The 23895-nt window shown below is 38.6% G+C and overlaps 1 protein-coding gene across 1 annotated transcript in view; it reads left to right on the top strand.

The window, feature by feature from the left end:
• NUF2 (NUF2 component of NDC80 kinetochore complex) overlaps nt 1-21851 on the top strand; it is a 47712-nt gene extending 25861 nt beyond the window's left edge. The window contains exons 10-14 of the mRNA XM_020978578.2: nt 1434-1571; nt 9787-9927; nt 15255-15430; nt 16747-16882; nt 21519-21851. Of these exons, the coding sequence (XP_020834237.1) occupies nt 1434-1571; nt 9787-9927; nt 15255-15430; nt 16747-16882; nt 21519-21644 (717 nt within the window). The 3' untranslated portion in view covers nt 21645-21851. The remainder of the gene's footprint in view (nt 1-1433; nt 1572-9786; nt 9928-15254; nt 15431-16746; nt 16883-21518) is intronic.
• The last annotated feature ends 2044 nt before the right edge of the window (nt 21852-23895 follow it).

Below are 23895 nucleotides of genomic sequence, written 5' to 3'. Positions count from 1 at the left end.
TTGCTGTTACCATATACAACATTCTCTTGGTTCTGCTCACTTCTCTTTTCATTATTTCACATAAGTCTTTCCATGTTTTTCTAAAGTCATCCAGCTCATCCTTTCTTTCAGCTCAGTAGTATTCCATCACAATCATATACCATAACTTGTTCAGCCATTCTTTAATTGATGGGCATCTCCTCAATTTCCATTTCTTAGCCACCACAAAAAGAACTGCTGTAAGTATTTTTCTACAAATAAGCCCTTTCTTCTTCCTCCCCCCCCGCCTTAAAAATTTCTTTGGGATACAGACCTGGCAGTGGTATTACTGCATCAAAGGGCATGCACAGCTTTATGGCCCTTTGGGCATAGTTGCAAATTGCTCTCCAGTGGTTGGTCAGTTCACAACTCCACCAACAGGGCATTAGTGTCCCAGTTGTCTCATATCTCCTCCAACATTTATCATTTTCCTTTTTTGGCATATTAATCAATCTGATAGGTGTGAGGTGGCACCTCCGTAGTTTTAATTCACAGTTCTCTAATCAATAATGATTTAGAACATTTTTATATGACTATACATCGTGTTGATTTTTTTTTTGTCTAAAAACTACCTGTTTGTATCCTTTGACCATTTATCAATTGGGGAATCATTTTTATTTTTATAAATTAGTCTCAATTCTCTATATATTTGAGAAGTTGGGCCTTTTTCAAAGATACTGTAAATTCCCCCCCCTCCCAGTTTTCTGCTTTCCTTTTAATTTTGGTTGCTTTGGTTTTGTGCAAAAACTTCTTAATTTTGTATAATAAAAATTATCTTACTTTACATTTTGTAATGTTCTCTGTATTTCCTTTGGTCCTAAATTTTTTCCTTATCAGTAAATCTGACAGGTAAAATATTCTGTGGTCTCCCGATTTGCTTATGGCATCACCCTTTATGTGTAAATCATGTATCCGTTTTGACCTTATTACAGTATACAGTGTGAGATATTGGTCTATACCGAGTTTCTGCCATACTGTTGTCTGTACAGTAGTTTTTGTGAAATAATGAGCTTCTGTTCCAAAAGCTTGGATCTTTGGGTTTATCATATGCCAGATTACTATGGTCATTTAATGTAATGTGTACCTAATCTAGTCATTGATCCATCACTCTGTTTCTTAGCCAGTACAGATTGTTTTGATAAATACCGCTTTATACAATATGACTTATTTTAAGGGAAGTGCCCAAGGTCACACATTGAGTGAGTGGCAGATTGTGGCCAGATTCAGATTTGCAGCCTCAGACCCAGTCCAGTGGTCTTTATGCTTCATGGCTAAAAGCAGTTTGGGTTTTGTGTTACCACATTGACCATCCATTGATTTGATTTATCCATCTTAAACTTCATTATTGTGGGGAAAGAACCCTGTTCTCCCAAAGAGATCATCTAATCTAAAGCTTCAATATTCTTTCTCAACAGAATGAATTAAAATTGTCACTAGTTACTTTGAAAGAAGAGCAGGAGAGTTTGAAAGCAAAAATTGTGGACTCTCCAGAGAAGTTAAAGAATGATAAAGAGAAAATGAAAGAGACAGTGCAGAAACTCAGAAATTCAAAGGTGAGTAATTCTGAACTTTTTTTTAATGGTTTAGAGAAAGTAACTTTATTATTTTTTTATACTATTTTTTTCCCAATTACATGTCAAGATAATTTTTAGCATTAATTTTTATACTATTTACAGTGTCTTTTTTTGTCAATACTTTTTTCAAATTGTTATTTTCTTTTTTAAAAATTAATTTATTTTAAACTTTAATATTTAAATATACAATAAGAAAAGGAAAAGAGACATTATAAACTTAAATACAAAATAAGATACCTTGATATTCTTGACCTTTTATTCTTCCAGATGAATTTTGTTATTTTTTCTTGCTGTTATCAAATAATTTTTTTTGGTAGTTTGATTGGGATGGCACTGAATAAGTGAATTAGTTTAGGCAGAATTGTCATTTTTATTATATTGGCTAGGCCTACCCATGAGCAATTGATACTTTTCCAGTTGTTTAGATCTGACTGTATTTGTCTGAAAAGTGTTTTGTAATTGTGTTCATATAGTTCTTGGGTTTGTCTTGGCAGGTAGATTCCTTAATATTTTATATTTTATACAGTTAATTTAAATGGAATTTCTCTTTTCTACCTCTTGCTGCTATGCTTTGTTGGTCATCTTATGTCCTGCAACTTTGCTAAAGTTATTAATTATTTCAAGTAGTTTTTTAGTTGATTGTCTAGAGTAGGCCTGCAGAACATATGGCCTGCGGACAGTATGTTGCGCAGGTCTGTTTTAGATCCTCTACATTTTTTGTGGGCTGCTCAGAATCCTTTGGCAGACCTCAAGCAGTGAGTGGGCCTTATGTTGTGCAGGCCTGTTCTAGGGTTCTCTATGTCATCATATCATTTGCAAAGAGTGATAATTTTGTTTCCTCATTGCCTATTATAATTCCTTCAATTTCTTTTTCTTTTCTTGTTATAGCTAATATTTCTTGTACTATATTGAATAATAATGGTGATAATGGGCATCCTTGCTTCACCTTGATCTTATTAGAAAGGTTTTTAGCTGATCCCCATTACAGATAATGCTTGCTGATAGTTTGAGATAGATACTGCTTATCATTTTAAGGAATGCTCCCTTTATTTCTATGCTCTCTAGTGTTTTTAATAGGAATAGTTGCTACATTTTGTTAAAATTTTTTTCAGCATCTGTCGAGATAATCTTATGATTTCTATTGCTCTTGTTATTGATAGGGTCAATTACGTTGGTGGTTTTCCTAAAATTGAACCAAACCTGCATTCCTGGTATAAATTCCTCCTGGTCATAGTATATAATCCTTGTGATACACTGCTGTAATCACCTTGCTAGTATTTTGTTCTAAATTTTTGCATCGATACTCATTAGGAAAATTGATCTATAATTTTCTTTCTTTGTTTTATCTCTTCCTGATTTAGGTATTAACACCATATTTCTTTCATAACAGGGGTTTGGAAGGACTTCTTTTCCCCCTATTTTTCCAGATAGTTAATATGGTATTGGAATTAACTGTTCTTTGAATGTTTGGTAGAATTAATTCACTTGTGAACCCATCTGGCCCTGGGGATTTTTTCTTAGGGAGTACATTAATGACTTGTTCCAATTTCTTTTTCTAACATGTGGTTATTTAGGCTATTCTATTTCCTGATATGTTAATCTGGATAATTTATATTTTTGTAAATATTCATTGATTTCGCTCAGATTGTCAAATTTATTAGCATATAATTAGGCAAAATATTCCTTAATGATTGTGTTAAATTCTTCATTGGTTGTGATTTCACCCTTTTCATTTTTGATAGTGGATATTTGTTTTCTTTTTTTAAAAAACAAAATTAACCAATGGCTTGTCTACCTTATTTCCCCACCATAAAACAGCTTCTAGATTTATTTATTAGCTAAATAGTTATTTTTACTTTCAATCTTATTAATCTCACCTTTGATTTTCAGAATTTCAAATTTGGTGCTCAATTGGAGCTTTTTAATTTGTTCTTTTTCTATTTTTTTTAGTTGCATGACTAATTCATTGATCTGCTCTTTCTCTGTTTTATTGATGTAAGCATTTAGAGAAATAAATTTTCCTCTATGTACTGCTTTGGCTGCATCCCATAAATTCTGGTATGTTGTCTCATTGTTGTAATTCTTTTTAATGAAATTATTGATTGTTTCTGTGATTTGTTCTTTGACCCACATATTCAATAGGATTAGATTATTTAGTTTCCAATTAATTTTTAATCTATCTTTCTACTGCCTTTTGTTGAATGTAATTTTTATTGCATTATGATCCAAAAAGAATAGTTTTAATATTTCTGCCTTTCTGCATTTGATTTTGAGGTTATTATTCCCAAAAACGTGGTCAGTTTTTGTGTAGGTGCCATATGCTGCTGCTGAGAAAAAGGTATATTCCTTTTTGTTCCCATTCAGTTTTCTCCAAAAGTCTGTCATATTTACCTCTTCATTTATCTCCTTAGCTTCTTGTTTCTTTTTGTTGTTGGATTTATCCAGTTCTGAGAGGGGATAGTTGAGGTCCCATACTAGTATGGTTTTGCTGTCTATTTCTTCCTGTAACTCATTTAACTTCTGTCAGAATTTGGTTACTTATACCTCTTGGTGCATATATGTTTAATATTGGTGTTACTTTATTGTCTATGGTACCTTTTAGCAAGATGTAGTTTCCTTCCTTAACTCTTTTAATTAGGTCTATTTTTGCTTTTACTTTGTCTGAGATCATGATTGCTACCCCTGTTTTTTTTACTTTAGCTGAAGCATAATAAATTCTGCACCAACCCCTTACCTTTACTCTGTGTGTGTGTGTCCCTGTGCTTCAAGTGTGTAATTTGTAAACAGCATATTGTAGGATTCTGGTTCTGCATTCATTTTATGGGTGAGTTCATCCCATTCAAATTCACAGTTATGATTATTAACTATATATTTTTCTCCATTCTATTTTTCCTCCTTTTTGTTCTCACTCTCCTTTCATCCCTCCCCCATGTTTTGCTTCTGTCTACCACCTCCCCAGATCTGCCTTCCCTTCTGTCAGTTCCCCTGCCTTTACTTAATCTCCTCCCCTCCTACTTTCCTGTTTTGTAAGACAAGTTTCTATATTCAACTGATTGTGTATATTATTCCATTTTTGAGCCAGTACTGGTGAGAGTAAGGTTCAAGCCATGCCCATCACCCAGACTTCCATCTTCCCTTCCACTGTAATTGGTTTTTTGCGCCTCTTCATGTGAAATAATTTACCCTGTTCTACCTTCCTTCTGCATCCATTGTTACTCCTTTTTTCATCTCTTAATTGTTTTTTATGTCATTCCCTCAAATTCACCTTGTACCTGTACCCTCTATGTGTATTCCTTCTAGCTATACTATTAGTGATACAATTTTTAAGAATTACAAGTATTGAATCCCTTATACTTTCTTTTCCTTTTTTATCTGTTTATGCTTCTCTTAAGACTTGATATTGGAGATCAAATTTTTGGTTTAATTCTGGTCTTCTCCTTAAGAAAGCTTGAAGCCCTTCTATTTCATTGAATGACCATTTTTTCTCTTGATATATCATGCATAATTTCATTGGGTAAGTGATTCTTGCTTGTAGTCCTAGCTCCTTTGCCTTCAGGAATATCATGTTCCACAGCCTCTGATCTGTTAATGTTGCAGCTACTGTGTAATTCTGATTGTGACTCCTTGGTATTTGAATTGTTTCTTTCTGGCTACTTGCAGTATTTTTTTCTTTGACCTGATAGTTCTGAATTTTGGCTATAATGTCCCTTGGAGTTTTTATTTTGGGATTGCTTTCCTGAGGTGATTGGTGGATTCTTTCAATGCCTACTTTGCCCTCTGGTTCCAGTATATCAGGGCAGTTTTCCTTGAAAAAATTTTTTTAATATTTTTTTCCCAATTATGCATAAAAACAGTTTTTGATATTTGTTTTTAAATTTTGAGTTCCAAATTCCCTCCCTTCCTTGCCCTGGCCATAAGATCGTAAGCAATTTGATATAGGCTGTATATATCCAGTCATGGGAAACATATTTTCACATTAGTCACGCTGTGAAAGAAAACACAGACAACCCCCTCTCCTCCCCACAAAAAAATCACAAACAGTATGCTTTGCTCTACATTCAGACTCCATCAGTTCTTTCTCTGGAGGTGGATGGTATTTTTCATCATGAGTCCTTTGAAATTGTCTTCAGTCACTGTATTGTTGAGAATAGCTAAGCCATTCACAGCTGATCATAGTACAATATTGCACAGACATACCTTATTCGAAACAACAAAACACAAAAGAGATATTTGAAAGATTAATTGCTTAGGGGTGGTCTGTGCCAATATACATGGCATTTCCAGATGCAGTAGGTTGCTTTGTAGAACAAAAACAAAAACAGCCTAACCACCCCCACTTCATTTGTGGTAACAAAAGATCAGGAATGTCAAGTAGAAATGAAAAGAGAAAAGTGAGGAAGAAGTGGCCCAGCAGTACCAGGTCTTAAATTATTTAAATGTGCAATAGTCATCAAAACCATTTAGCACTGGTTTAAAAAAAGATTTAAAAATAAATGATCAATGAAACAGGTTAGGTATAAAAAATCCAAAAGCAAAAACACCTGAAAAATCTGATAATTCTAGTTACTGGGGCAAGCATATGAAAAAATACTTATAAAATCTGCTGGAAATGATGAAAAGCAGTAGGGCAGAAATTAAAGTTATACAGCATCTCACACCTTATACCTCAAGAAAGCCCAAGTGGACACATAACCTAGTTTTTTTTAAAGTTTGGGCTATTCCCAAATAGGAAAGTGGTCAAAGAATATAAACAGGCAGTTTTCAAAAAAGTAAGGCAAATGTTAACAAAGCAAATTAAAAGTAGATCATGTGTACATTTTCCCCCTCAGTGAGCCGATTGTTAAGCTTTTACTGTCACACCACTATTTTAAAACCCTTTTCAGCACGACTCCAATCTACCTTTTTTTTCCTTTTATTAATTTATGTTAATTTATCAACAATCAATCACTTCTGTAAGCTTTTGAGTTTTACATTTTTTCCCTCTCCTTCCCCACCTCCCTCCCCAAGACAGCTCACAAGCTGATATAGGCTATACATATACATTCCTATTAAACATATTTTCACATTAGTGATGTTGTAAGAAAGAATTAGAACTAATAGGAGGAACCACAAGAAAGAGAAAACAACAAAACAGAAGAAGAAAAAAATAGCAAATAGTATGCTTCGATCTGCATTTAAACTCCATAATTGTTTATCTGGATGTGGATAGCTTTTTTCCATCATGAGACCTTTGGAGATGTCTTAGATCTTTGCATTGCTGAGAAAGGCTAAGTCTATCAACGTTAGTCATTGTATAATGTGGCTGTTACTGTGTACGACATTCTCCTCATTCTGCTCACTTCACTCAGCATCAGTCCATGCAAATCTTTCCAGGTTTTTCTGAAGTCCACTCATTCATCATTTCTTATAGCGCAATAGTATTCCATTACATTCATATGCCACAACTTGTTTAGCCACTCCCCAGTTGGTGGGTTTCCCCTCAATTTCCAATTCTTTGCCACCATAAAAAGAGCTGCTATAAATATTTTTGTACGTGTGGGTCCTTTTTCTATTTTGATGATCTCTTTGGGATACAGCCCTAGAAGTGCTATTGCTGGATCAAAGGGTATGCACATTTTTATAGCCCTTTGGGCATAGTTCCAAATTGCTCTCTAAAATGGTTGTATCATTTCACAACTCCACCAACAATGCATTAGTGTTCCAATTTTCCCACATCTTCTCCAACATTTCTCATTTTCCTGTTTTGTCATGTTGGCCAATCTGATAGGTGTGATGTGGTACCTCAGAATTGTTTTGATTTGCATTTCTCTAATCAGTAGTGAGTTAGAGCATTTTTTCATATGACTATAGATGGCTTTAATTTCCTCATCTGAGAATTGTCTGTTCATATCCTTTGACCATTTATCAGATGTTGGGAAATGACTTGTATTCTTATAAATTTGACTTAATTCTCTATGTATTTTAGAAATGAGGCCCTTATCAGAGACACTGGTTGTAAAACTTCTTTCTCAGTTTTCTATTTTCCTTCTAATCTTGGTTGCATTGGCTTTGTGCAAAAACTTTTCAATTTAATGTAATCAAAATTATCCATTTTGCATTTTGTAATGCTCTCTATCTCCTGTTTCGTCATGAAGTCTTCTGTTCTCCATAGATCTGACAGGTAAACTACTCCTTGCTCTCCCAGTGTGCTCACAGTATCAGCCTTTGTATCTAAATCAGGAACCCATTTTGACTTTATTTTGGTATATGGTATGAGATTTTTTTTTTTCATTCTTTTGAATTTATTTGACTGGTTCTTGATTTCTCATAGAGTCATTAGCTTCCACTTGCCCGGTTCTAACTTTTAAGGAGTTTTCCTCAATTAATTTTTGTACTTTTCCATTTGGCCAGTTGTACTTTTTAAGGAGTTTTCTTTGGGGGAATTTTGTATCTGCTTTTCCATTTGGCCAATTCTACTTTTAAAGCAGTTGTTTTATTTTTCCAAGCTGTTGACTTTTTTCGCAATTCTCTTATTTCACTCTGATTTTTGTACCTCTCTTATATGGTTTTTAAGCCTCTTTTTGAGTTTTTCTGTGAGTTCTTCCTGGGCTTGAGACCACTTCCTGTTTTTCTTTAGGGTTTTGCCCGTGGGTATTTTCACGTTGTTGTCCTCTTCTAAGTTTGTGTCTTCCCTGTCACCATGATAACTTTCTGTGGTCAGATTCTTTTTTGTTGTTTTTTTGTTCATCTTTTTTGGCTTTTTTCCTTTCTTTTAAATTTGAGCTCTGCTCCCAGGGTGGAAGGGGCACTGTCTCAGGCTTCTTGTGCCAGGGGCTACAGGCCCCAGCTGTTTACCTGGTGCTGCACTGATGTTGCCCTGAGTCCCATGGCGGACCCTTGTGTCTGGTGCTGTGCTAAGGTGGTGGGGCAGGGCAGTGGACGGCACTGCTGGAGGCCATAGGGGTCTGGCAGCTTGCCTGATGCTGAGCCAGGGTCCTAGTGCTGGTGTCTGGCATATGCTGAGGACAGTGGGGTGTTTCTGCATTTCCCCAGGAATACTGAAATACGTGGTGCTCTGGCCGCTGGCGGCTGCCTGTTTGCCCAAGGCTATGCTGAAGCGTATGGCAGGGGCCTGGCACTGGTAGCTGCCTACTTACGTAAGCACTGATAGGACTGGAGTCTACCTGTTTTCCTGGGGCTACCCTGAAGCACACATGTGGGGGGTCCTGGTGTTGGCATTTGCCTGCTCTACCACACTGGGGCTCAGGATCTGCTGCTGGTTTGCTGAGGTAAGGCTTGCTGGTGGCTTGATAGGACACTTCCCATCCTGCGCTCCCCTTTTACCTGAATGAGAAAGACCTTTCCTGCCAATCTTCTAAGTTTCTTGGGCTCAAAGATTGTTTCATCCTGTCTTTTTGCTTGTTTTGCTATTCTAGGATTTCTTCTAGGGCACTATTTTATGTTTGTTTGGAGGTGAAAATGGGAGAGTTATGGCAATTTGCTGCTTACTCCTCCATCTTGGCTCCCAGAAGTCTGTCTGAGTTACTTCTTTTTGAATATTTTCCCCTGTGTTGGTCTCAATAATAGTTTATGAGCATCTTTCACTGAATCATAGATTTAATACTGGAAAGAATCATGGAAGCCATCTAGTCTAATCCCCTGGCTTATTCAGGGGTGATTTTCCAATTCACACATGACCTAGGCCCACCATGTAATCATTTCTGTTTCTCTCCAGTTTGCCTCTATTGGAAGAAGCAAAGGAAACCAGGGGTTGATTGTTCTACATTTTAACTTTTCTAGTTAAATTTTCTTGGGATAAAGATTAAATATATTGCCAGAAACAGAGCTGTGTTGTGGAAATCAATTGAAAGATTTAACATGGGTAATACAGTTGCTGTACAATTAATCAAGAATAGTTTTAGCATTAATGCCAGAAACAAAACATGTGTCATCACCAGTATTGGATAATGTATTTGGAAGTATCATGAGTGCATTTGTATTAAAGAGGGCCAAGGACATTTTTGCAGTTAAAGATAACAGTGTGCATTGCAGCTTATGATAGTCCTCTCTTACTAGAAACGGAATTGCTCCACATACAGTTCTGTGTTCTTGTTAAGTACAGAAATTATTGAAGAGCAAACAAACTGACATTGCTACAGTTTATATAAAGAAGATGATTGAACTGTGATTTCTATCAAGTATTTTTTCTTTTTAGCTTGAAGTGACTGAGAAATATGAAGCCTATAGAGATGCAATTGAGGGTATGCCTTCATTCCAAATGGAGCTACAGTTATATCAGAAGAAAATGCAAGAACTTGCAGAGAGCATGGACAAAGTAACAAGGATCTTGAAAGAGGTTTGTACTGTCTAATGCCAACACCTGCACTTCAGCAAGCCTTCACTGCTTCCTGTTGTGGAGGGAGACCCCAGCGCTCAAAGACTTCTGCCAGCTGAATCCAAGCTCTAGCATTTTCTGCCAGGCTTTTAAGTAGGGTCCTCCAAATCACCTCCTTTTTTCACTCAGGCTGCCCTCAAAACATATGGATAAAGATGAGATGATGGGCATATAGATTTATGGTTATTAAGATTTTCTTAATAATCTTGGTGGCAATAGGAATGAATGCCCATGGTTTTTTCCTATATGTGCAGCATCTACCCCAGATGCTGAATATCCTGAGATGTCATCCCTTGAAATTCTCAAAATTGTGTTACTTCCAAAATGGGCCTCCTTTGTGCATACTTCACCTCCTGTAAAATATTAGAGCCTGGGGTGGTAGGGTCCAAATGGGGCAGCAAATGAATGGTATAAAATGGAGAGCCATGATTTCCTAAAAGAGCTTTTTTTCTTTGTATTTTGCTATATAAATGAAAATGCCTCTTTCTTATGTTTCAAGTTCAGAACTTTTTTTTCAAGAGGGAGAAAAAAAGGCATACCTACTATTTAAACTATGATATTCAGTTGGAAGGACAACCCACAGAGTTTGTGCTGCAGGGCATCTTTCTTATACGAGTACTAGTGAGTTACTGTGAGGATCAAAATTGAAAAGGAAGAAGAAAATAGACTGGATTGCATCTATACAGTGATATCAGTGAAATACCACCCCCCCCCAGCCTCCCATCACCATCATCTCTGTGAAACAAAATTCCATCATTTTAACAATTCTTGAGAAATTATGCTCTATGATATGGAATACCACATGTTCTAGAAAAAGCAACATTTAGGGTCCCTATGCTAGGTGGCACAATCAATAGAGTGCCGGGCCTGGAGTCAGGAAGACTTGAGTTCAGATCTGGACTCAGACAACCACTGACCTTGGGTAAAGCTCTTTACCCTGTTTGCCTCAGTTTCTTCATCTGTAAAATGAACTGGAGAAGGAAATGGCAAAACCACTCCAGTATCTTTGTCAAGAAAGCCCCAAATGGGGTCATGGAGAGTTGGACTTGGCTAAAGTGATTGAACAACAAAATTTTATTTTGTATTTTCAATCCATAATACTATTTGATATTATCTTCTCAATTCTCTTGTAACAACAACAGCAAAGAGTGATGAAGAGATATGTAGTGTATGAGAAATATCCTCAAGCATATTTGTAAAGAGTAAGTATTTGAACAAATCGTGAAATATCACCAAATTAAATGACTGGAAAAGATATTGGGCCAACCATGTCATGAGATTGTAAGAGAGAGATATAGAGGGGCAACTGGGTGGCGCAGTGGATAGAGCGCCAGCCATGGAGTCAGGAGGACCTGAGTCCATATTGAGCCTCAGACACATAACACTCACTAGCTGTGTGACTCTGGGCAAGTCACTTAACCCCACTTGCCTCACATTTTTAAAAAATAGAGATATAGAGCCATAGGGTGCATTGATACCCAGTCATTTCCAGGAAGCTAGTTAAAAATGGCTCCTTGTGACATAAAAGGTTCGAGAGACATGATTTCTAGGTAATTAATCATTTTATTAATTATAGCTAGCAAATAATAAAAGGATTGATCGTCTGGTCATCTCTTGTGGACCAAAGACAGATCATGGCAGCCTATTGACGCTGATATGCCCTTGGAAGAGTGGGTGTTAGCTACAGGTAGGAATCAACTCTGATTGGTTAACAATTAATGAGAAGAGTAAATATTATAATGGGGTGAATCTAATGAGGGGGATGCAACTTCTTTATGTCACTTTTACTCCCAGACCACGCCTAGCCCAAAGCAATCTAGATCGAAGACCAATGCCCCTCTCCCTCAAGCCTGAGTAGAACAGAGTGGGCTTTGCCACTTGGGTGGTGTCTGAACAAGATTGAGGAGAACATTAAATCCAATGTCTTTATCAGTCCTACTCTTCTGGGGCCATTTTGACCTGGTAGAGAATGAGGAAATAGGAAAGGAAAAAATCCTGAATCTCTCTAATAGTAAATGGTTACAAGAGAAATAATCATTTCTCTCATTTCCCCTTTTGATTCTATTGAGGTACACAGTCTCTCATGAAATGACAAACACTTCATCAGGGGTTTCTAACTATGGTGTGGGGATCAAAATTGTCCAACTTATAAGAAGAGACACCGAGGCATAGCTCTGAGTCAGTGGCACTTATTAAAGGGTCCATGGGCAACTCTAAAGAAGTGAACCCCGCACCTTCCTTATGATATGAGATGCTCCCTTCTTCCAGTACCTTGTTTTTACAGGGTATGTTATCCAGATATGCAAAAGAGGCATGGCAAAATACAGAACCTTACTGGTTAATAAACCTTCCTCTTGAGAATTAAAAATGACATCAGCAGGGTGGGGGTCAGATTGGGTGAAGCATGGAGTATCTCCACTGACTAAGTGGTCCTAAGATGGTCACTTGCTCATGTTGGGCAAGAGAGGTCCAGAGATACATTAGTAAATTGGTGGACTTTCCAAAGCATCAAGGCATATTCTCCCACCCATGCTGGGTTTGACGTGGAATTTGAGTAAAACATGACGGAGATGTCTTTGTCAGCATTCTAGTGGTTGTGTAAGTGAGCTTCATAACTTGGTAAACGAGTAGTGAGCATTACCTTAAAGTTTGAGGCCTGCTATAATAACTTATCTATCCTTACGTAATTTATATAGTGTGTCAAACTGACTGGAATAGAGTCCAAACGAATTATTTCTCACAATGGAGCTTATGAGGGGAAACAATGTGAGTGGGAAAAGGGAAAGAGATGATTACATTGATATAATCAAAGGGGGCAGTCTCCTCTGGTCAGACCTTACAGATAAAATGCACGTAGGGAAAAAGCAAATGGTAAAAAAATAAAATAAAAGTGTCCATTTAAGCTCAGGAGTCTCATCTCATACAACTGGCTGGACACCATCTGATATAGCCCTCTGGTCTGGGGTGTGGTGTTAGAACAGTTTCCAGATGACTGGCTTTTCCAGTTCACGTCACTTGTAGAGATTCTCTTCTCTGCCAAAAAAATCTTTTACAAAATTGGTCTTAACACAGTTTTAAATTTGCTTTTCCAATAACCAGTTGATTAGTGAGTGTTAGTTCAAACCTTACTGTTAGAAAATCAAATTGGGAACCTTATAGACCAGAGAATTTACATTTTTAGGTTAGCCCATTGTTATACATATATGTATTGTTGGTATATCTAAGAAACTCAGATACAATCCAAAAATTAGAACCCAATTTTTATACTTGACATTGTTCATTTCCCCATTAGGAGGATGGAGTCAGGAGGACCTGAGTTCAACTCCGGCCTCAGATCAGTCACTTGACACTTACTAGCTTTGTGACCCTGGGCAAAAAGTTTCCGTGTTAACTACAATTGTAAATAAGTTATTTATAATAAAACATTTTCCATTTCTAGCCATTTTCAAATGAATAATCCCTAGTGAAAGTGGATTTCTCTTTAAGACATTTACAAGGTAGACCACAAGCCATTTTTTATTTCAGATAATTAGTTATTCTGCTATTCTTTTTTATTAACACAGAACTCAAAAAGAATATTTAGGATCCAAAAACGTTTTCCTTCAAATGGTGAAGTCTCACTAATCACAGTAGGACTGAACACAATTGTTATAAATACCATCAGATTATTGTAATAAATTGGCTGACAAATAAAATTTAGAAGGCCTTCTAAAAATCGCACAAAATTTTTTACTTAAACATTCCTTTCTAAAATTATTTCTCTTTCTCAGAAACAGTTTAAAATTTATCCTGATGTAAAAAGATAATCACTAGACTTTCATGAAGTAAATTAGTTGGAAACCTCCAAACTGATAATTATCTCTTATTTAACCCTTAAAGAAAAGTAAATCTTTAAAATTAGAATTTATCAAAACTAAGTTGGTGGAAAATGCCTTCAAGTATCATAAATAAATCCTAAATTGTTATAAATAAAATTAATTCCTAATCACCACGAATAAAGTTCTAAGTGCCACCCCCACCCCTTACCCATCGTCACCAAAAAGTATTTGCAGTGGGCAAGAGATTCAGTTTTCTAAGTGAAGCAATACCAAAAATATACCCATTTACTTTAGCTTTATAACAGTAACTCCTAATAATTTAACCAATAATCTTACAATTTTCATAAGTGATGGCCAAATAATTTTAGATGAAACTTTCTTTTAAATATAGGCAAACCTGAAAGTTTATGATTTCTTAAATTACAGTACTTCCTTCAGAATATGACACCATGTGGTCAGCAAGGCTGACAAAAATGACCTAACAGTTTTCAAACCCATTTTTATTTTTTTTCTTCTTTTAACAGTGTAATTCATGATCTAGCATCCATATTACAGGAGAAATTGCTTTCTAACAGCATCCAATACAATAGTTTACCAGATTTCACAATTTATAAAAATTTAGAAACATAGCAATACTATAAGCAACGTTATGTATTTGAAAGTTGAAACAAAATTCATTACCGGTCAGGTGGTCTTAGTTCAGTTGAACACATTTTCATGTTACCTCATACAGAAAACCATTCATCTTGTCACCATTGGCCGTGTCTACTGATCGTGTCTAAAAGCCCATATAGAGTGATCAAGCGTGAAGCAATCACATCTCATTAAAGGAAGAACAGAAAGAGTTCACAATACAGCGTTTGCCATCTGCCAGGCTCTGGGTTACGCACTCACAACCACCTGGGAGGTGGGGGCTACTTTATCCCCTTACAGAGTAGTAAACTGGTAAATAGACATGAGGTAGCTCATACATTTCTTAATGCCAAATAGCAAGTGTCTTTTATAGTAGGTTCTGATTCACCATAATTATCCTGTAGAGGAGAACACACTCAGATACTTTCTGATTTCCTTCAGGACAGATTTCAGACCAAATCAAATAAAATCTGGATGTGTGATGGCTGATGGTACCATTTAAATCTCCAACCCTAACCCAGTTAATTTCATTTATTATGAAGTCAGCCTCCTTGCTGGTTCTCTTACCTGCTCAATCATACTCCCTGCTCAGGTCTACTCCACATTTCTCCTGGATGAATGTTGCTTTCATCATGTTCCTTACCTTTTGAAAAAACTGTCGTGATGCCCTGTTAACTATCAAATCCAGATTCCCTTTTCCCACCTCTCAAGCTAATTTAATCTTGTGTTAAGTTGTATTTAATTGGTCCAGGGTGCAAGAAAGACAAAGAAACAAGAAGCTTCATTTTCCTAAACTCTCGTTGGTGTGGTTGATCCCAAATACTTTCTCTTATACAGAACCAATCCCTGGAGGACCAGATTGAAAGTGCTCAGACAGAATTAAAGAAACTGAAGACCGAGGAAACTTCACTGAAAAGACTAGTCATCGTCGAGAAAGAGAAGCTTGCCACAACCCAGCTGAAGATAAATAAGAAGCATGAGGATGTCAAGCAATATAAACGCTTAGTACTGGAGTATGAATTTGAACTAGTTTCACTGCATGGGGCAATCTGCAAACTGATCAGTGTTCTAAAAGTTGGGATCTTTTGGGGGAAAAAAATCGTTGCTGTCATAATTAGTCAAAAACGTAAATTGAAGTAACTGTAAAGTTCATAATACCCCCCCACCATTTAAAAAAAAAAGACAATTCCATTCGTTTTATGTAATTTTTTAAAAGACAGCTTTCTTTTTATGGTTTATTTCAATCCCATTATAATTAACTTTATGAGCTGTCCAAATTGTTTCTTATATTGGACAAGCTAGATCCTATTTTTGAAACCTTTTCCTAAGCAGCAACATTAATATTCTCAAATTTCTAGAAGGTTAAGTCAGTGTTGACATGTTATAGGGGGAAGTGCCTTGACTATCTGTCTTGGCCATAGTAATGAATACCCTGTGCTATCAGTTGTATTAGTGGTTCTCAAAGTATGTGCTTCTGCCTCCTCCGCCATATTATAGTATTTGTATTTACAATATGAAAAATGCTACACTTTTGTTCTGCTAAGAATTGATCATTTACTTGCTATTTTCATTTTAAAACTGGCATTTCATCAAACGAAATCTCTTCCTATTAATTCCAATGATGTGTATTTGGCACTGGCAAGTAGGAGCAGGTGATTTGTAATAGTTGAGAACCACTAATATTTTGAAGAAATACTTTTAGCGTAAGTATCAAGAAAAGATAACTTTAAGATGTCCTAAAGTCACCCTTCACGTGCTAACATACAAATGAAGACATAAAAGATTCCACCTGAACTTATGCAAACATAGTTGCTTTAGAAATTTTAAAAATCTTAGTATTTTGCCAACAAAAGGCTATTTACTGTCTTGAATTATCTAGTTTATCTCTTTTTTTTTTTTGGTTAAAAAAAAAGCCCTGTTGTAAAGGTCCATTGACCAGATTGAGAAATATTTTGGGATATAGTGATTTGAATAGTACTGGAGTTTGACTGTATGAGGTATGTCCTGAGTTTTCCAAGGAATCTTGGCCTTATCTGACAGAATTCGAAATTTAGTAACTTGGAAGTTCTATTTTAAGTACTTGCTTTTTAAGTGTTGAAACTCAATATGAAATGATTCCAACACTCTGCTTTGAACTTTTTAACCGTTTGTTTTTATATCTTGAGTACAGCTGTAAGTTTTGTCAAGCAAAGTTTTTTACTTGATAGGGATAAGGAGAAATGCTCACTTTAGAGTATCTTACATTTCTATTTAAAGTTTATCTTTTTCTGTTTGGACATTTGCTCAAAGAATAGCCATCAAATTTCCACTGTCTTGGTTTCTCCTGTAGGGAATGTAATAAACTTCAAGAGAAGAGAGGAGCTGTATGTGAACAAGTGACAGCTATTAATTGTGATGCCCAGAAAGTCAGACGTGAAATACAGCAGCTCAAAGATGTCACCGAAAGTGAGAAGCTAAAATTCCAGGTGAGGAAAGCTCTGACATTTAGATGCCCTGTAATTGCCAAGTAAAGGGAAGGACAGCTCAGGGAACCTTGGTGTGTTCTTGGCGGTGTTCTCTGCAAGTGTCCATTCATTGAATCATAAGCGCGACCAGCAGACAGGCTCTCTTCAAAACGCTTGGTTCTCACAGTTGCTTTTAACTGTTATTGAAACCATATTCGTTTCTTAGAAATTAAGGCTTGATTGAGGTACTGTCTTTTAAAAAGTACTCTGAGTAAGTGTGTGTTCTGAGAAGTGCTAGATGATGTCAGTGTTCCATGTGTGGTAGTGATGGGCAGTCAGTCCACAAGCATTGGTTAAGTGTCTGCAGCATGCTAGGAATTGGGCCAGGTGCCAGGGAGGATGACAAAAACCACAAGACTTGAATGCTTGCCTGCCCTCAGGGAGATTACATTCTTCCAGGGAAATGACATACAAGCTCACAGACACAGATATCTGGAATGGACAGAAGCTAAGGCAGCAGGAGCACGTAGGCATCCTGGGACTTGAGGTAAAGGGGGAATGCTGGGGCAGCCGAGGCAGTCCTCTGGAGAAGGCAGTGTGGATGTAAATACCTGCCCTTGGAGCTATAATGAAATCCACCAGCACCATGAATGTGCCTGGAAAAGCTGTGTTAATGGTGGGCAGTGAAAAGGACATGAGTGCTTATTGAACCCCTGCTGTGTGCCAGGCACCCTGCTAAGCTCTTTTTTCTCATTTGATCCTCACAACAACCCTATGGGGTAGGTACTATTGTAATCACTCTTGTGCTGTGGGAGAGCCTGAGGCAGACAGAACTTACTTACTTTGTCTGAGACTGAGTTTCAACTCAAACCTTCCTGCCGTGAGCACCACCTAGGGCCTCTTCTTCCACTTGCCGTCTTTGTGACTTCCCAGACCATAACTCATTTTCCTGGCTATCACTTCCCCACCAGCAGAACGTAAACTCCTTTGGGCCAAGAGCTAACTTGTTTTTATACTTGTATTTTCAACCCTTAGCACCAAGTTTGGCATTGTTAAGTGTTTAATAAATGCTTTTCATTGATTCGTTCACCTTAGGGGACAAGAAGAGAGGTGACATGTGATAAAGATGGAAAGCTAGGCTGGAGCAAAAGTTTGAATTTGTTAGATTGATGAGATTACCAAGCCTTCTAAATTGTCTTGGTATAGCATACAGGAATTCTTCATTTTAATAAGTAGCACGTTTTCATGGTAACATTTCTTTAATCTAGAAAGTAAACCCCTGAAAGCTTGATGATGCCAAGAAATTGTTTTGTAGTTTTTTCTTTTTGCCAGACCTGTGATGTCATTGGTCTAATGAGGAAACTCTAACAGTGCAGTCCACACTTCCTCTGCAATTTCATTTCCGTCACTCCAGGATGTTGTCTTATGAATCATGGGATATCATCATGATCTCTGAAAAGTGGTGCACTGGCTCACCAGGCAAAGAAAGGGCTCTTAGCAGTGGTGGGATATCAACATGAGGGAGTTGAGTCCTGGACTCAGAGTAGAAGACCACTGGCAAAATTCTGACCCTGCTTCCCATGTGCCCAAGGGCCAAGTCTTACCTTACCTGTTAGATTCCCTCTTTTGAAAATGAAAAGTTTGAGTGAGGTGACTTTGCATGTCTTTTCTAGGTCTAAATCATACTGTGTTAGGTATAGAGGTCAGTGACATAGAAGGAAGAAGCAGTATCCTTGAGGAAAGTTTCAAAGATAGCTAGTTTCTGTAGTGGTATCCCTCAAATGCTCCAAAACTTTGGGGATAGCCTTCTTTAGCTCTTCTGTGGAGGGAGGACTTATCAGAGCTTATAAACTGGAGCAGGGGGGTGAAGAAGTGAGGACACAGGTTAAGTGTTAGGATTAGTGTGGATAGGTTGCCATCTCCAGGAGTGGAAGGTGCTCATGTGGGGTTAAATCAGATTGATCAGAGTATGTGGTCTGATGAATACAGAATACTGTGGGATGGATGATCATAACCTAAACATGCTCACATTAACACTGTGAATTTCATTAGCAGCTACAACCACTGTTAGTGGTTGACCCAAATCCCTGAATACCTTTCTTGTGAACTCCTATCAGGCCATGTCTCTCTAATCTTAGGCAACTGATGTTTTGTATCTAAATGCAAAACTCTACATTTTTCTCACTCATCTTTGTTTTTTAGCACAACATTCCCACCTGTCGGTTTTTCTAGTCTTAGTTCTATCAGTTTTCCTTTCTGACTGTCATATGAAAATCTAGTAAGTTTGCTTCCTATGTCTTTTAACCTAAGTTATTCATAATAGTGTGCATTTATAAAGCACTCTCAATTTTACAGAGTCCTTTAAAACAATTACCTCGGTCGATCCTTATAGCAATCCTTTGAAGCAGGCACTTAGTGTTATTCCTGCTTCTACAGGTAAGGTAAGACAGAAGTCCATGATTTGCCAGGGTTATACAACTGGTTCTCTCTGAAGAACTTTGGAATCGATTGTGAGATATGGGAGACACTGGCACAGGATCACCCAGCCTGGTGTGCCCGCATCAAAGAAAGCTTCTGTGCTCTGTGAGTTCAAAGGAACATGAGATATGCACACGTAGAGCCATCTCCACTCCAAATGCTCATGTGGACTGTTTGTGCCAGACCCAGGGGAGAGCCTCTGAGCTCGCCTTGGTCTGACCAGCCACAGTCGCATACAGTGTACTGTGACTCTAGCACAGTGGTGTCATTTTGGTCCTCTTCAGGCATGAAGACAACCACCATAGTCAAGCTGAATAAGTTTGAGCATTGACCATGTCCCCCAGTCAGTGTCTCCTTCTGCCCTCTCAGGAGGTGGGTAGCCTGCTCCATCATCATGCTGGATTGATTGATGAAGCATCCTTTGTTAAAGTTGGAACCTCTCGAAAAATCTTTCCCAACTTTTCCTCTCTAATTCTATCCTTTTGCCAAAGCCCCTGCCAAACATTTCAGCTTTGGTATCTTGCCAACATGGGAAGCTCAACATTTACAAGATTGACCTTGTTATCCTGGCCCTGTCAGTGATAGGGTTTTCCTTGTCTTGCAAATGCAAAAGACTTGGAAATCATCTTTGATTCATTCCTGTCCTTCAGCCTTCACACCTAGTCGGTCACAAAAGCATGTCAGTATTTCTTTTACAAGTTTACAAGAATTTCTTATCATTCCCTGATTTCTCAAGCGAATGAAATGAACATTAAATACGTTGTATCAGGGAGAGGCTTCAGCTGTGTGCTGGAGATACGCCATTGTCCTTGCCCTCCTTGAGCTTATACTCTACTGAGTTATACGCATCTAAACAAGTAAGTATGATATGGGGTAGATTGAGAAGGCGGTGAACACTAACGACTATGTGGGTACTTAAGAGCGAGGATCTGGGAAAGCTTCCTGGAAGGGAAGGCACGAGAACTTAGCCTTGAGAGATGAGAAGCAGAGATGAAGTGGGCCGTGCTTGCTAGGGAAAGGAAAGGGAGGGGGTCATCAAGTTTGAAATCATCTTGGTTAACATAGAAGTTCATTCAGGGGAATATAGGGTTGGCAGAAACTTGATTGTGGAAGGCCTTTCACACTAGGCTGAGAAGTCTGAATTTCATTCTGTAGCCAAAGAGATTGGCTTAAAGGTTTTTCAGCAGGAGAGTGACATGGGCAGAGCTTTCCTTTAGGAATACCTTTTCTGTGTAGAAGATGGATTGGAAAGAGTAGAGCCTGAAATCAGAGACATGAGGCTGTTAAAGTTGTCCAGATGAGAGGGATGAACATCTGAACTGGGCAGATGGTTGTGGGAGTGGAAACAAAGATGTTCTGGAAGTGGACTTAGCAGGGCAGGGGAACTGATTGGATCTGGATGGGAGAAGGGATGGAAGATGAGAGAAGTAGAGATGATTGAGAGATCCCCTGTGGTGGTTAGGGAAACACAGGGATTTGAGGTGCAACCAGCGGACAGTAGGTTGTCCTGTTTCTCATAGAAGCAATGTCACAGTCTATGCAAGGACCTTTTCCTCCTGGCCTCAGAGGAGGAGCAGCCAGTGATGGCCAGACTTCCAGAGAGATCCAAGTTTCCATGAAGCAAGGACATGGACTGTGAAAAGAAGAGATTGAGATTGGGGAAGAGCTTAACAGCAACATGACGGAAAAAGAAAGGCCTGGGTGAACTGGAGTGGGATAAGGTCACCACTAGCAACTCTGAAATCCAATACTAGAGACTGTAAAGTCGTGCGTGTAGAGTAAAAGTGGCCTCACCAAACACCTAGCCCAAGCCCCTTGTTTGACAGATGAGGAGAGTGATACCCAATAATGGGAAGTGCCCTCCCAGGGTTATCCAGGCTGTAAGTGTCTTGTGGCAGATTGGAACCCAAGGCTGTGCCTCTAGAGCTTGGGCTCTTTGCCTTGGAGTGATAGAAGATTGCTGATTTGGTTTTTCCTTTCTAAACCCCAGGGAGTAATAAATGGAGGTGAGGAGGGGTCTTGCTCCGCAGAGACCAGACCAGAGCAATTCACCAAGAGACAAGGTTGTGATCTGGGTCAACAGAGCCTATACATACCGAGACCATTGATTGTATGAAATAATGAGGTAAATTGTAGTTTATTCAAAATAAAACTCATGGCCTTTCATTTTTCCTTCCAGGAAATCTTCTTCACCTTGAAAAGTGCTGTGGAGAAATACCATGAAGCCATGGAAAAGGCAGCAGAGGAGGGCAAAGCTAGAATTAGTGAAAAAGCTGCCGAGCTAAGGAGGGAGTTTATCATTTAGACTACACTGAATCGATTCATTTGATTTGCTCAGAACTTAAACAAGTATGTGAATAACCCAGTATAATCCAGTGAAGACCATCTGAGTGTTAGGATAAGTAGCCTGGGGCTCCCTGGATGGAAATTAAAGCATGCTTTGACACCTAAGGATCTTCTAAAATACTCCTTTTAAAGAAATCGTTTGTCAATAAAGTAATTCTCCTCAGTACTCATGTGTCTGGGCTCTAGTGGCTTGTCAGAAGTGAGGAGATCCAGAAAAGCATGGGGCTTTTGAGGGGTTTTTCTTTGCTTTGGGGGAGGAGTTGCTTTTTCAAACAATTTTGGAGAGTGGCTTTGCAGTTCAATGCTTTTCTTTTTTCTTTTCTTGGTGAGGCAATTGGGGCTAAGTGACTTGCCCATAGTCACACAGCTAGGAAATATCATGTATGTGTCTGCGGCCGGATTTGAGCTCAGCTCATCCTGACTCCAGGGCCAGTGCTCTATCCACTGCGCCACCTAGCTGCCCCTAGTTCAGTGCTTTTCTAACTGCATTTATATTGTGCTTTAAGGTTCTGGATCAGCCCTCTTCCATCCATGATGTCACTTGAGGTTAGTGCTGTCATCATCACTCTTTTACAGTTGAGAAAACGGCTGTTCAGAGAGGTTTTACTTTGCTCAGTCATCTAGCAGAAGGCCAGCTTCGAATCCATGTGCTCATACCCAACATTCTTCCTGCTGGGCCCCATGAAGGAGCCCCTATGTGCCTGATGGCCAGATGAGATGGGGTATCCCCAAAACTGACCAGCAGTTTAGTTTTTCTTTGTTGCCAAAGATACCAGGAGGGCTACTAGCTCTTCCCTCCATGCTTACGCCCAGTGTGCGTGAAACATGCTGGTCGTAACCAAGTTTAGTATCTGAAACTTTGACTCTGGGAAGAAGACTCATGGTCTTACCTATGAACTGCTTTGACATCTAGATGTTACAAGGTATGTGAAGCTGGAATTGTAAAATTTAGGATGTTTCTCACTCAGAATTGGTCTGAAAACTACTCTTTTGGCCTTGTGTATATTTGAAGTTTATTCATTCCAGACTTAAGTAGGATTTTGAGGAGGGAAATGTAGAACTTTAAAAATACTGCAGGGGCAGCTGAGTGGTGCAGTAGATAGAGCATCAGCCCTAAAGTCAGGAGGACCTGAGTTCAAATTTGGCCTCAGACCAGACACTTGACACTTAGTAGCTGTGTGACCCTGGGCAAGTCACTTAACCCTAATTGCCTAAAAAAGAAAATACTGCAATGAAGAAACAGAAAGCAGCTTCCAGTTATTTTTTTGGTGTCTAGTCAGCTGAATGCTGTGGGCAAAGCCAATATTTAATTTCATGTTCAACTGAAGTTTCAATTAGTTAATCTGTTCTATGCCAAAGCAAAGGAAGTGGAAATTTGTACCTAGCAGGATGGAGTTAATGCATCTGATTAGAGCTTAACAGGATGGTTCTATGCTTCCTATTTATCATAGCATCAAGGAAAGTTTTATGGTGAATTCCATTTTCAAATAAAATGCCCACCATAGATTCCAGTTAAGTTGTCTCTGTTCATCACTTTGATTGAAATACACTTCTTGAGGTGCAGAGCCAAGATGGCAGAGTAAAGGCAGGGACTCGCCCGAGTTCTCCCAAATTCCCAAATACAAACAAGTTTAATACCTTAAAACAAATTCTGTAGTCTGAACCAACAGGGTTGGGGTGAAAAAATTGTCCAGCCTAAGACAATTTAGAGGGTTAACAGGAAAGGTGTGTGCCTGGTGGGAATGAGTCCAGTGCAGACCAGCCACCAGGCCAGTTACAAGGAGATTGCAGGGAGCCTTTTGCAGGCACTAGGCGTTATGGGAGCACTAGTGTTGGTCAGAGTTGGATTAGAGGAACTTCCCACTTCCGGACTCTCACTCAGGTAAGCCTCTTGGGAGGGTGGGGGCTGCCGGGGAGAGAAGAGACCTCTGGTAGGCTGAATCTCTCTGCTCTACTTTGGGGTGGGGTGTGGCCCTGTAGTCCAACCCTAACCCTAAATTGGTGCTGAGCCAGGCGCCCCCTTCCCCCTCCATGGCTCCAGGGGCTTCTGCCCTCACTCTCCACTTCAGTTGTGAGAGGTCTCAGTTACTGAACCCCTTCATCACTTTAGAACTAGCCCCCTTCTTCCCTTGGCTCATAATATTTAATGACCTTGTCCCAAGGCTCATACTTGCCAAGTCCTTCAAGAACTTCATAGAAAAGGAGAATTT

Source organism: Phascolarctos cinereus, unplaced genomic scaffold (genome assembly GCF_003287225.1).
Source record: "Phascolarctos cinereus isolate Bilbo 61053 unplaced genomic scaffold, phaCin_HiC Scaffold_4;HRSCAF=312, whole genome shotgun sequence".
Taxonomy (NCBI): Eukaryota; Metazoa; Chordata; class Mammalia; order Diprotodontia; family Phascolarctidae; genus Phascolarctos; species Phascolarctos cinereus.
Note: the sequence above shows the minus strand (reverse complement) of the source record. Positions and strands in the feature narration are given on the sequence as shown.